Genomic DNA, 15469 nt, shown 5'->3' on the forward strand with positions numbered 1-15469 from the left:
GCTAAATACACGATACTGCTCTCAGATTTGTTGCGAACACAGTCATACAAATTGTTTAAACAAATATGTTTAGTGTACATTTTTTGTAGGTTTACCTGTTTTTTGTGATGCTCTTCTGAAATCAGAATATATCTTTTTTTTTTTTTTAAATCTTGTGAATGCTGCGATTTACCATTGAATTTCTTGCATTCACACATTCAGTTATTTCTGCCAATTTTTTCTGCTTCATGGCAGTTGTCAAATTCGGACATAGTTTGCCTGTTATTTGCTTTCTTTTATTATATTCATAAATATTGTGTTTTTCATCCTCTGTCCAGTTTGGGTTTTTTTTTTTTTTTTTTTATCAGCCATACTGTAGTTTTCCTTAACTGCCCAAGTGTTGCCATGGAGACAGGATTTACAGAGTACAGTAAGCTACTCGCCTATTGGTTGAAATCTTAAATAGTCCATGCATACTTAAGTGTTTTCCCTTAGCTACGGAGAGCAGTTAAGATGTTTTGTGCAACACCCTTAAGTTTTTCCCTTAGCTAAGTGAAAAATACACAAGTGTCACATTTAAGTGAAATAACTTAAATTTACTCGCAAATGTGTTCCAAACTGCACTGAAAGGAACATTTCCTTTTAAAGTATGTTATAAATTTGTTGAGGTGAGGTGGGGGTCACAGGGAACCTTTTGTGTATCTTGAAGAATTTTGTGAACCTGTCAAGCTGAATCCGCCTGTGTTTTATCATGAATTGATTGATTATGTCCAACTTTTTTGTGTGTGTTTTGTGTGACTGGGAGGGGGCAAGTAGATGTTTAAGTGGCTTTTTCTAGCATTTGGTCCCCTGTTTTTTTTTTTTTTTTGCACACCCCTGTCAAATGTAAAATAGCTCTGCTGATAGGGTTGAGAAAAGGCTTCAGACTGCATTGGCAGTTGTTGATTTGTGTATCTTTAGTGGCTCGCAGCTGTACTATTTGTAGATTTCACTAGATGTCACTGTGGCACAAAGCAAGTATTGCATTTCTGAGCATGGTGTACCTGTGTTCTTAAAATTCATGACCTGTAAAGCAGGAATTGAGATAACAAAGTGTAAATTGGTATTTGTAAAACAAACTATGTGCCCCTCTGTGAGTGCTGTTTGTTTTTCAAGAAGCAGTATTGCTCCAGTAGCCTATTGGTTTATTTATTGCTTCTTGTGGCTGCACTGTATTTTTTTCTCCTCATGCAGTCTTAGTAGCAGGTGAAATGTTTGATGTGCTGCATAACAGTATTGTTGTGTGATTACTAATGGTTCTGTAACGAGACAGTCCCTGTTGCTGTCATGCCACAGTATTGGAAAAACTATTAATGTCAAAAGATACACTTTTTAAAAAATAGAATACATTATGTATAGGAGCATCTAATGGTGTTGACACTGGTCAAATAATTTCCTCTTAAAGCGGGTAATTCTGCATTTAATTAGACTTGAAAGTGTTTCATTTGGGGCTTATACTGCTGTCAATGTATGTTTTTGTTATCTGTTTAGTGTGAATTTTGTTTTCTTACATTTATTAATTGGAATTTTTCCTTCTGATGCATCCTTATAGAATATTTTACATTTCTGTTCTTACAATCGTATGCTGCACTGCTGTAATAATCTGAAGACAGTTTATTTAAATAGGTAATTATTACTGTAAATTGACAGTATAATCGTAAATCTTGAAAAACTACTCACTTCTAAATCTTTTGTAGTAATTTTTGTATTACCTTAGTATAAATACATGTTAATTTGGATTCATATGTTGTTTTTTTTCTGACTTTATGTGAACGAAAAGACACACATTTGCCCGTTTTCCCATTGGAAATAGTGATATTTCAAAATATCACTGTCCTGGTCACAAAAGCAAAGTTTGTGGGGAATGATAGCCATTTTCTGTACTTTTGAGGCATAAGCAATTAGGAAATAACACTTACTACCCAGGAACAAAAAAATAATAGTAATTGTTACATGGTATAATGCCTGGTGGATTCTGTTACAGAAAAAGTTATTACATAAAAAAAAAATAAAGATTGTAAATATGTGGGTGTGTCGGTATTTCTGCAATATTCAATTACATATTAAACAGAACAATAACTTATTGGAATGGTGTCCTCAGATCCCCTATCAAGTTGCGCTTATTATTAATATATATATATATATATATATATATATATATATGTACAGTATACAAACAATTCTTTTTTTGTCATTCAGCTGAAACTGTTTGATGGCTGATCTGCGGTTTTGAATATTAACACTGAAGTTTTATTTTGCTAAAAGCTTTTAAGATAAGGTGACTGGGCCTTTGTGCATGGTTGACTAATATTCCCGATCAATAATGAATCTGCAGAGGTGTCCCGCTGGATGTAATGCCTGCTTCACACTCTTGACAGATGTTCATTTGAATGACTGGCTGTCAAGACCAGCAGCAAAGAATTACTGCTGTTATGACCCAGATTCTGTTTGTACAGAAATAATACACCTAGTGTTTCAAACATGGGATTGATCGTTTAGAGATTAAAGCTCTCCTGGTTTTGCTGCTCTGTTTTAAAACCAAGGAACGTGCTCCACCTCTGTATATTAATCGGATCTTGGGCAGCAGCAGTATTTTTCAGACTGTGATAGAGAAATTTCCAGGTTACAAGGATTTTTAATGACTACAGGTCTGCTCATTAAAATGCTGTTCGGCACAGCTGCACTGCTAAGCTATTTCTGTCATTATAGTGTAACCCATATATAGTAGTCACTCTAGGGACTGCATTAAAAAAAAAAAAAAAAAAAAAAAACACCATTATAGACGAGCAGGTTTTATTTTCAGGTTGTTTTATATTGAAATGCAAACATAAAGAAATCTATTATGGGGGTCTTAAAAAATGGGTTGCCCAACAAGAGGGTTGTATTTGATTTTATGGAGTGTGAGTGGTTGGGGAAAACACTTACAAACTGTATTTAACAAAAGTACTGTGTGCTATATACACCTATGCGGGCTTGTATGTGGTAGAGCAAGCAATACAGAAGTGAATTGTAGTTAAATGGTGCAGTAGTACAGTGGTCTGCCTTTAAGACAACAGGGATCATCAATCATGAAGTGTGGTTGTTCAGGGTGGTGGTGGTTTAAAAGTGTAAAATGCAAGTTGACAGGGCAGGAATTGATTTTTCTGGACAAATCTGTCCGGATCCTTTTTCATAAACAGTAAGATGCTTCAAATGAACTGTGCTGCTCTGCTTGGTTTTGTTAGTAGCCTTATAAAAGGTTGCTGGCTGCTTTACTGCAAGTCTCCTGAGGAAATCTGAAAGGATGATGTAACTATGGAAAGTGCATCGTTTTTAAAACTGGGCTAGAAGGTTTTAATTAAATTCAAGGTGCCTGCTTTTAACATAAACTAGAAAATACATTTTCAGTGATTGTGAACAACGATTCCTAGCTCCTTCCCTGTACCATTTAAAATGCCTCATTTTTACTGTTTCTTTTTCTTTAAGCATTTACAATGCAGACCCTATGCATCTGCTTCCAGGTTGATGATTTCAGAATTTGAATAAGTAAAGAGAAGTGTGTTTCTTTTTTTTTTTTTTTTTTTTTTTAATGTAATTGAATTGAACTTTGCATTCCATTTGGTTTGGCTCTTTGCGCACCATATGATATATATATAGCATCAAAAGAAACTAATAGAACACGTTTATTTAAAAAAAAAAAAGGTATGACTGTTTTGGTTTCTTTTTAATCGCTTTATCATTCATCCTTGACCATGACACGTTTGAGTGACTATGACTGAAGCATATGCACTTAATCACCTAATTAGTGAAACAGTTGATTGGACACTGGATATGGAGTGATTTCATCTGTTGAATTGAAAGCTTGAATAAAAACAATTAAAGGTCAGCTCGGGTAGACAAAGTCTGACACCAACCCGACCATCTTTTTGATATAGTTTAAAACTCTAGCAGCTGCATTCTGCACAAGCTGCAACCAAGACCATAGCATGCTAGTGAGTCCGGCAAAGAGGGAATTGGAATAATCCAATCTAGAAGACATAAAAGCATGGACTAATTTTTCAGCATCAGTAAACAAGATAAGATAAAAAATCTGATTTTAACAATATTTCTAAGATGGTAAAAAGATCATTTTGTAAACTTTTTTTTTTTTTTTTTTTAAATGTGATTCAAAACTTAGTTCAGAATCCAGAATGACACCCAGATTTCTCACTTCAGATTTTAGAAGGGGAGTCAGATTACCTAATTTGACTACTAGCAACTCAGTTTGTTTCTTAGAACCAACTACTAAGACCTCAGTCTTGTCAGAATTTAACTGTTAGAAATCTTGGTATCAGAAATGCAGTCCAATAGTACAGGTATATTGGAAGTGTCACCAGGTTTTACAGAGGTGTACAGTTGTGTGCCATCAGCATAGCAGTGGAAGCTACGTTACCCAGGGTAACATATATAGAGAAAACAAAACAGGACCAAGGAGCCCTGTGGAACACCACAGGTTATATTTGCCAATTGAGATGAAAACTCTCCCATTGAAACAAAGCATTGTCTATTTAACAGATAGGATCAAAACTACATCAGAACATTTCCTTCAAGTCCCACCCGTCTTTAAAGACGATCTAAAAGACAGTGTCAGATGCAGCAGTGAGATCTAACAAAAACAAGACAGAGGTAGTGTTTGAATCTGCATTTATGAACGGGTCACTCGTTACTTTTAATAAGACCGTTTCTGTGCTTTGGTAACAACGGAAACCTGACTCAAACTTTTCACATCATTTTGTAGAAATCAGGTGTTCGTTTAATTGTTTTCTCACTATTTTTTCAAAAATCTTTACAAGAAAAGGCAGATTGGAAATGGGTCTTAAAATTATTCAGCACCAAGCTGTCTAGGTTAGGTTTCTTAAGCAATGGCTTTATTACAGCAGTTTTACATTGAAGTGGCACTATTCTTGTTTCAAGAGAGCTGTTTATTATTGCAAGAATGTCACTGCACAACTAATTGAAAACATCCTTCAGGAACCTAGTAGGAATTGGATCTAATGAACTAGTAGCAGATTTCATCTGCATCACAATCATCTTTAGTTCCTGTATTGTAATTAACAAAAAGGAACCCATTGCCGATGCACTTGGTGTATGTGGCGTGTATAAGTCAGAGCCACAGACAGGGATATGTTTTCTGTGTCTAATTTAGACTGAATGAAATTAAGAAATTAATTACACGAATGAATCACAGTGAATGCTGAGGGAAGGATTTACCAATCTATCAATTACAGAAAAAAGGCCCCGGGAATTGTTCTTGTTTTCCTCAATAAGATTCGAGAAGTAGTTACACCTAGTTGACTTTATTACTTCACACTCTCTTTTAACCGTCACTGAGCAGTTTAATTTTTACATATCTCCATACTACTGACTGACGACTGACACATACTTATATATTAATATATATTATATAGATATATATATATAGATATAAGATATATATATATATATATATATATATATATATATATATAATTTTCAAATTAGTTCTACAGTAATCCCTCGTTATACGAGCTACCGATGTACGAGATTTCAGTTATACAGGACACGTGTATGTGTTTTGTACATATCCGAATATATATATAGATATAGATATATACATACATACATACATACATACAGCTCTGGAAACAATTAAGAGACCACTGCAAAATTATCAGTTTCTCTGGTTTTACTATTTATAGGTATGTGTTTGGGTAAAATGAACATTTTTGTTTTATTCTATAAACTACTGACAACATTTCTCCCAAATTCCAAATAAAAATATTGTCATTTAGAGCATTTATTTGCAGAAAATGACAACTGGTCAAAATAACAAAAAAGATGCAGTGTTGTCAGACCTCGAATAATGCAAAGAAAATAAGTTCATATTCATTTTTAAACAACACAACACTAATGTTTTAACTTAGGAAGAGTTCAGAAATCAATATTTGGTGGAATAACCCTGATTTTCAAGCACAGCTTTCATGCGTCTTGGCATGCTCTCCACCAGTCTTTCACATTGATGTTGGGTGACTTTATGCCACTCCTGGCACAAAAATTCAAGCAGCTCTGCTTTGTTTGATGGCTTGTGACCATCCATCTTCCTCTTGATCACATTCCAGAGGTTTTCACTGGGATTCAGGTCTGGAGATTGGGCTGGCCATGACAGGGTCTTGATCTGGTGGTCCTCCATCCACACCTTGATTGACCTGGTTGTGTAGCATGGAGCATTGTCCTGCTGGAAAAACCAATCCTCAGAGTTGGGGAACATTGTCAGAGCAGAAGGAAGCAAGTTTTCTTCCAGGACAACCTTGGCTTGATTCATGCTTCCTTCACAAAGACAAATCTGCCCAATTCCAGCCTTGCTGAAGCACCCCCAGATCATCACCGATCCTCCACTTTCACATTTCACCGTGCACTTCACCCCAGCTGCCGTTTGCCATTCTTTTTGTAGGTCACTTGATGTCATCCTACGGTTGCTGAGTGACATTCGAATGAGTTGGCGGTCATCCTGGTCAGTGGAGAGTCGTTTTCGCCCTCTGCCGGTCTGTAGCTTTGTTGTCCCCAACGTGTGCTGCTTGACCTTGTTATTATGAACCGCCTTCTTTTGAAATTTTAAGGATGGAAGCAACCCGACGCTCACTGTATCCCTCTGCCAGTAAAGCCAGAATTGAACCCTTCTTTTCCTCATTCACAACTTTCCTTTTCAACTCTTTGGTCAATAGTTATTTTTTGATTCCAGTTACTTTTGAGGTACTACTAGCACTGTTTTGCCATCTAGCTGGTCCTATTGCAAGAGGATAGTGATGACCACAGGAGTGGTTTTTATACTTTTCCTCATTAAATAAGATTTGGTTCAGGCGATCCCCTAATCTGTACCTCATTCAGTAGAATGAGGTGTGCTTGTGCTGGAATTCAACAGACACTGGAATGGAATGGCTGCCGTACATGTAGAGATGCTGATTTAAGAAAGATTTGCAGTGATTTCTTAATTTTTTCCAGAGCTGTATATATGTATTTGCATTTGCTGGGACAAATAACAGAATATTCAAAAACAATTTTTTTTTTTTTTTTTACATGTATTCGGATACAAAAATCTGATGTTCATATTCACTAGAAATGACCTTGCAGTTATTTACCACCTTACTAGAAGTTGAGCGATAGTTTAACAAATGGCAAATAAATGTGATATGTGAGATTACTGTTAAAAAAAGTAAATCTTGTGTTATTACTTTATGAAAACGTGTATAAGGCCACTGTTTACTGCGAAGAAACAGCAATGAATGAAAAAAAGTAAATAAGTAAAATGCGGTGTCAACTCTATGTACTATATTTTGGGAATAAACAAAAATATGTTTAACTTGAGCTGCTATTTGGCATCCTTTGTTTTGTAGTAAATTCACTGGGGTGAAGCAAAGCCTACACAATGTATTCTTTACTCCTGAGATATTGTTCAACTTTAACGTGTTACATAGTGTAATGTCTTGCTGTAAAACATAGGCACACACACGGGCCACTCCCCCCGTGCCCCCCGTACCCCTGCTGCTATGCCGTCTCTGCCTGTGTTCTGAGCAAAATAATGGCTTTTATTACTTTTTGAAAATGAACAAATATTTAAATTGAGCAAATATTCGAACATGAAGAAAATACTGTGCCCCAGCTCTTATGTATGTATGTAATTCAGATGCCAACCATCTCCCTGTTCACACACAAGCTGCACCATCCTGAGGCAGTTTAAGAAAATGCTTTTTGCATTCCAGCCTCTGACGTACCAGCTGGTGTGCATTGTCTCTTCAATGCATCAGAGCAAACTGGGTTTATTTTACCCTTGAAAAATCAATACATTGGGTTCTATTTTAATAATCTCGAAACAATGTAATTTCTTACAGAAGTAATGCCACCCTTTTAACTTGATATTGCTGCAGCTGGTGTTTTTACTGGATTGATTTTAATGGCTCTCTTCTTAACCATGCGACCCGTATTGGTACAGTCTATGGCATGTGAGACAATACAGAGATATGTGTATTAAACTTGGTTCACAAGTTCAAGGGCGGCGGTGTTGCGATCTGCTGCAGTTTACTTAAAAAAAAAAAAAAAAAAAAAAAAGGGGTTCTCTCTTGTCTAAGTGTGTTTACTATAAACTAATCCTGGTTTGAGGGTGCGACCCTGTGCTTTAGATACTGTCCCAGAAAGGTATTTTGTTCTTTCTTATCAGTGCTTTTGTGTTCTCCGAGAAAAAAAAAGCCAATGGAATGGCAATTACCGTTTCATAGTTGTTAACTCTGTTTTTACATGTATATGCTTTGTTTGGGGCCTCTGCTTCAAGAAGGGCCACTATCGTTACAGATGTTGTTTGTATTTTATTTGTTATAGTAGGCAGCTACACACTGCTGAGTTTGGCTTTTACCAGTGCACTTGAGCTCAGGATGTATGTAAGAACAACAACAACAACAAAGAAACAGCATGTTATTACATCCATAACTTAATGCTGTCAGTGTGCAGCAGCTTTAAAAATAAACACATGTTTCAATGAGTCTTTTTCAATATTGTGTTTGTTTGGTGAGACACTATGCTTTCTCTGTCTCTGTGGAAAATGTTTAAATGAGGATATAACATGCAATTAATTGTTTTCTAGGGATTTTCTGATATTATGAAGATATTGTTGGTAAATGGAGCTGACCTAGAGTCTCAAGATGACTTTGGAATCACACCGTTATTCGTTGCTGCACAGTATGGAAAAGCTGAATGCCTAAGGATGCTTGTAGAATACGGTAGGTGTTGCCTGTCACTGCATTTTCATAGCTTAAAAATAGGATCAAATATGCATTTACAGCATGTTCATTTTACTTTATCAAATCCATATAAACATAACTAAGAAGTCTGTCAGTCAGCAGCAGCTTGTTTTATCACACATGTAAGACTAAAAGTCAGCAGTAAATTATAATATTTTTAATTTAGAAGAACAGAAACATGATTTTCTGCAATTTTATTTTTAACTTTCAATTTTGTGACTTTTTTATAATTTAATTTTTTTGTTGTATTAATTAAAAATCATACGTTACACAAATGCATGCCATTCTAAATGGCTGGCTTTATATCTGAGAGATGTACACAACTTTAACTTTGCATGACGGGTTGATTTCTTTGTTGTATTTATTAGAAACAGTATTTAATGAACTACTATTAATTTACTGTAGAGTAAAGTTTGCTATTGATCACCTAACTGTGTTTATCGGGATATTGAGTTATTGTTGTGTACTTCCAAAGAAAAGAACATTGCAGTGCATTGGTGGGTTTGAGTCTGATTTTTTTTTTTTTTTGTGTTTGTGTAATTATTGTGCATGCATAAGATGTAATATATTGCTTGTACCCTGCAATCTTACTATAAGCTTATGTCTTTGGTAAGCTCTTATTGATTGTGTTCATTGTTCCTCAGATGTTTTCTGATGTAGAGGCATACATGTCTTATTTTTCATTTATTTGGTGACTATTTCTCTGCCAAAGTTCCTAATTGTTTTGTGTCCAATGCAGAGGTATCAATCCCTACAGTGGGAGGTAATTGGTACCCAAAATGGTCTTGTAAATACTCCTTAGTTTTGCTTCATAACCCCCTCTAGTGGACTTGAAAGAAATTGCATTTCCAAGGAGTGCTTTAAGGATCTTACTAACTATCAAATAAACTATTTTTTTTTGTCCCAAAAGTTCTATTTACAGATATAGACATGCCCGCAGTTAAATAATTTCCTCAGACATTAAAAGGGTTAAAAATATGACCTTTGATCATTGACCCATTTGGTACAGATTTTCTGACATAATGCAAGTCCCTTTCCAATTACCTGATGACAGAGTTATTGCTTGAAAATCCATACATACATACATACATACAGAGCATGAAACATATGACTTATATTTGGATAAAATTCACTAGATATATTGAAAAATGACAAACTCTGTTTTAGAGCAGGGGCAGTGACTTTTTATTGTGCTGATTAACAGTTGACATCACAAAAATGATCTGTTGATCTTGGGCAGGTGTTGTGACTCTTGGTCTCCCAGTTTGTGGCCTGTCAGTGACATTGTGTCTGGTTACACCATCTCACCAGGTTTGTAATTGTTGGCTGTGAGCACCCAATGGGAGAGCCATAATACGCTGCCCTAGTCCAGCCTCCAACATGCTGATCGCACGAAGGCGCTGCTGTCTTGACAGACGTGGCGCATTGTTTTTTTCTGTGATTTATTTATTGTTTTTATTCAAGCTTTCAATTCAACAGCTGAAATCACTCTATATCCAGTGTCTAATCAACTGTCTCACTAATTAGGTGATTAAGTGCATATTCTTCATTCATAGTCACTCAAGTGTGTCAGGGTCAAGGATGAATGATCAAGTGATTAAAAAGAAACCAAAAACATTTTGTCAAAGTCCATCATTTCTATACCTTTTTTTTTTTTAATAAATGTGTTATAATGGTGAAGTTTATTTTGATGCCTATGTATGTATGTGTGTGTGTGTGTGTGTGTATATATATATATATATATATATATATATATATATATATATATATATATATATATATATATATATATATATATATACATACATACATACATACACACAACAAACACAGTGGTGTGCAATTCATATTGGCCTACACCCAGAACAAAAAGTTTTACCATTATACTTTGCTCATGGGACAAGTGCTTTTTTTTCTTTTGTCAATGTTCTGTTGCTGGAAAAACTCCTGTAGATTTCTAAGGAGCCACGTAAGGTCCTGAAAACTCTGAACTACAGAAGTGTTGCACGTACAAATGAAAAAAAAAATACATAACCACAAACCTCAAAGCAAAAAAAAGTACACAAATACACGTATCCTTTTAATTCACAAACCCTCAGTCACACACAGTAACAAACTTATTTAAATGAATGCAACATTACTCTTACATTGCCTTTGTCTACAGTAGGAGCCCAGTAACATCTGACCGCCAGCTAAGAAGAATATTTAACATAATACAAATTACAAAAATCTGTAAACTGTTTTACATGTAACGGTTTAGCAATTTATTTATTAAAAAAAGCTACTTAATTGGGTGATTGCCAGTAGGATTGTAAAGCTGTAGATTGACTTAATTACTTTTAATCCAACTTTTGAATTTACTCCATAGCATTGCACTGTTACTATACTGGTACCTTCTTCAAATTCTGACTCGACTGTCTGCCGAGTACCCTCAGTCTCTCACAACTCACCGACAGCGCTATGGCCAGAAACCAGAATTGTTTATTTATCCAATGGCCATATAGGAAACTAAAATGTATTAAATAAGCATCATCCCCGTTCTTTTGGGTAATGTTGTTTAGAAACCAATCCTCTACCTGTTTGAAGTCTCTCATTAAGAGAATAACGTTTTCACTCTGTGATGAAGTATCTAGTTTGAATGTAAGAAAATGTTTTAAAATGTACTCAAATTAATTTTTCTTTAAAATCTGCACAAAACTTAGATGGGCTCAGTTTTGGCAAGTCTGTTTTGAACTGAATTAAGTTTTCTTTATTTGATTTCATGAAGCAAAAAGTATTATTAATCACTAATTGATTGTGCTAATTGTTTAATAAATGCAAAATTATTTTCTATTTGTGCGTGTGTTTTTTGGGACGGAAGATTGTTCTAGCATTTTGTCCTTTGGACAAGAAACAATAATTTTTTTGATATGTATATACACGGTGATTAGAAAGTAAGTTTGCCACGTCAGCGAACTGTATCTCACAAACGGTAGGGCATAGAAAGGTGAAATTACATATGGTTGTTAAATTAACCTTGGTGACGCAAATGCCAGTTATTTTGCTCACAGATCATCCCGGTAAAACATGTTTAGAGGGATCAATGTTTTTCATTGGTAATGCTTAAGTGATTTCCAGGGTGATGTACACAAACATTACGGATTCACCTTTGACTTAAGATGCAAATGCTATTTCCACGTGTCCCCCAGCAACACTTAACCCACATTTTCTTTTAAAATATGGCAGATCTGGGGAAGTATTTTACTTGCAGTGCAGCTGGAGATAAACAACTTCTCCCACAGCATGAGAAGGCAGAAGGAAAAATGAATATGAAATAGAGAAAGCGCTTTTTTGTACCATCGTGGATGAAAGAATATTTCTGGCTCACATGCATAGAGAAGAACAAAATGTTCTGCCAGGTTTACCGGAAATTGTCAGATCGCAGACAGTGAAAGTCCTTTTGTCAGGGGTACAAATATGTTCGTAAAGATCCCATAAAAATCCACTACACTTCTGCACTTCACGAGAAATATGTAAATACCAGAGAAAATCCTGGGCAGAAGCCTATTGTCACAGCCCTTCAACAGCCACCTGTAAGAGGATTTTCCTGCATGAACAGAGTGAAAACCATGCTATCGTACATCTCTGAAAGCTGAGACAATAGATGACCTTATGTTGCTGTCCACAAACTCTCCAGACAAAACTGTTAAATATTAGTTCTTCTCAGGCAAAGGGAGCAGGCATCTGACCCATAAAACCAGTTTGAAGTCGCAAAACTAGGGTTGACAGCCAGAGTGAGGATGAATCGGGATGAGGCTCAACCATCAGCATCAGGATGTGATGAATGTCATCAGCTCATTCTATAGCTAGTTAAGATATCTCGTAGAGTGACAGCATGGCTTGATTACCAGCTAACAACACAAAGTTATGATCACTATAGTATTTATTGTGTTGGTGACAGCAGAGAGTCTGTTTCAGACCATTAATGTGCATTTTAGAAGCTTTATGCAGAACTCAGAAACTGACTTGAGAAACAATTTGTGGAAATACTGTTAAATGTGTATATATTTCACATTTTGGGGGGGGAAAAAAAAAAAATCTTTTGGTTTGAATCTTGATTTTGTAGAAATAACAGTCCATGTGGTCAATTATGGGCAACTTGACGTTTTTTTGGACAACCAAATGTCTACAGTGGCTTGCCCGAATAGCAAGTAGTGTTACCAGAATTTTGCGAGCTCTGTCCATGAGCCAGAGTGAATTGTATTTGTGTGACAACGAACATTATGGCAGCATCACATATCTCATCAGGTATGCTGTCCACCTGCCGGACAATGGCATCCTTGAGGTCCAGAATTATGTGAGGGTCCCCTCGCTACGCACGCGACATCAGGTACCCCGATAACCAGAAATCCGCTGGTGTAAGGGGCTGTTGAACGAGGAGGCCATTCACAAGGAAAGTGGCGTGCAATGATTCTGTCCTGAAAGTGCTCCTGCAAGACACATTTCACCTGGTTACCAATATGTGGAGGGGCACCAACCAGCATGAAGACTAGTGTTTATCACATCTTGCTGCTGCAGCTGGTGGCTCTTCAAATAGAACGGCCCAATAACAAATTTAGTCATAAGCCACACCATACTGTCTCTAACATCATGTAGGGGTCTCGCAAGCGTTGCATGTGGATTAGTCTCCAACCAGATTACACATTGCACGTGTTCACACTTCTAGACAGGGTGAAGTGCGCTTCATCTGTCCACAGGATAGTACCAGGCCACTGGTCATCCAATTCCAGTCGTGCCAAGAACTGCAGTGCAAAAACTGTCTGCTCTAATGCTTGTTCACCTCAGACCAGTTCACCTCTCTTCACACTTGTCAGCTTCATGTTGCTGGACGCAGCTGGCTTTTGAGTGACAGGACTATTTATACACACAGTACTGTAGTAGGGAACTACATGGTAGTAACCACAGTGGCTCCCCCTAGTGACAAAAATTAATAACTGCTATTTGTGCCCCCATGGTTCCCTTAACAACCACATGCAATTTCACCTTCATGTGCCCTACTGTTTAGTGAGGTATATATATATATATATATATATATATATATATATATATATATATATATATATATATATATAGATATGAGAGAGAGAGAGATTTATTTATTAATTAATTAGAGGTCGGCACGGGTATCTGAAAACCCGGGTACCCATCGTTTTTGTTTTTACTACCTGGGTATCGATTTTATTAATTTGAGAATTTAAAGAAATGTAGAATATATGACAAAGCAGTTGTAAGCGTAGCTCTCTGGCCGGCATAATAGACAATGTTAAACAAGCTTTTGCATTCAGCCTTTTCTTAACTGAGACCATATCAAGGTTTTACAGAAACAACATAGCGAGCGACAAGTACAGCTCAGTTATAATAATAACTGCTGTGACTGTTCTTCACAGGAACTAAATCGGAAAGAAAACAACATAACATCCAGTTGGGTTTATGTCACTGATAGCTCTGTGATCCATTAATGATATTAATAACAACCGCGTAGCTTCCAATATGCAATGCTTTATCTACAGTTGTTGCGCAGATATATATATATTTTTTTTAATAAAAAAAAATTAAAGTAGATTTTATTTAAAAATAAATAAAGTATTGTGAATGTACCCCAGAAAACAGACTGAAAACCGTAAACATGATTTTATTTTATGAAGTAGATTAACAAAAAAAAGCATGCCTTCTGAAATGTGGGAGGTGCAAAGTACAAAATTAAATCAGTATGAGAAAAACATACCCATACATTACTGTGACGGAAGGATGAGTTCTGGTGATGAATATTCCTCCCGACCTGTGAGGGCGCTAAAGAACGAGAGGAGAAGTATCTGGAAGGGCTGGCCTGACAGTTCGTTACCGGGTCAGGGAAGTGGGTTAGCCTGTAAAGAAGCGAGACTCTGTTGTAAGACCGTATTGATTTGAAAGGTAAACCAGAGGCAGCTGCAAGTAATAAGGCAGCTGCAACCGTTTACCTCGATATCATGCAGGATTACATATAGGGGCCAGGGTAACGCTGATCTTTTCCTTTGTTTGGGTAAACGTTCGGAGAGAGAAGGAACGAGAGAGGAGCTCTCGTTGTTGCAGAGAATTACGTGTTGTGTTTTGTTGTGTTTGTTTGTAATTGTCTGCGTTTTACACCACCAGACAGTTAACTCACCTATCCGGAGCTGTCGACCAGGGTCAGCACAATCCGGATCACCACTGCACGGAACCGTCACAAAATACAGTGTCTTCACCCACCACAAGCACGTCTGCACTCACCCAGGACTGGTGACCGTGTGTTCGTTTTGTTCGGGACTGTGTCCTATTATTGCTATCCCCACGCTTTACACATTGTTGTGTATAGCCGGGGATTTATTATTTAACGGTCACCAGACCTGGATTATAAATAAAAGCACCTTTTCCACTAGAAACTGTTGTCTGCCTGTCACTCCTGCATCGCATCACCGCTACACCTGTTCCCCTCCACTAGCCATAGGGGTGGCTCAGTATACCGGTTTTTCATTTTACCGCGGTTTAGGTACAGTACGGTATTTATACTGTTCCTTTTATTTTACACTGCAATTATCGTAATTTTATACAACAGTTAACACATTTTTCAACTGCAAACCTGCTTCTTCTAAATGAAGTGATGGTACTTG

The 15469-nt window shown here is 36.6% G+C and overlaps 1 protein-coding gene across 1 annotated transcript in view; it reads left to right on the plus strand.

Moving 5' to 3' along the window:
• asb3 (ankyrin repeat and SOCS box containing 3) overlaps positions 1-15469 on the plus strand; it is a 58514-nt gene that overhangs the window by 7301 nt on the left and 35744 nt on the right. Inside the window, exon 4 of the mRNA XM_041251338.1 lies at positions 8648-8783. Within this exon, the coding sequence (XP_041107272.1) occupies positions 8648-8783 (136 nt within the window). The remainder of the gene's footprint in view (positions 1-8647; positions 8784-15469) is intronic.

The sequence above is a fragment of the Polyodon spathula genome, chromosome 5 (assembly GCF_017654505.1).
Source record: "Polyodon spathula isolate WHYD16114869_AA chromosome 5, ASM1765450v1, whole genome shotgun sequence".
NCBI classification, from domain to species: Eukaryota; Metazoa; Chordata; class Actinopteri; order Acipenseriformes; family Polyodontidae; genus Polyodon; species Polyodon spathula.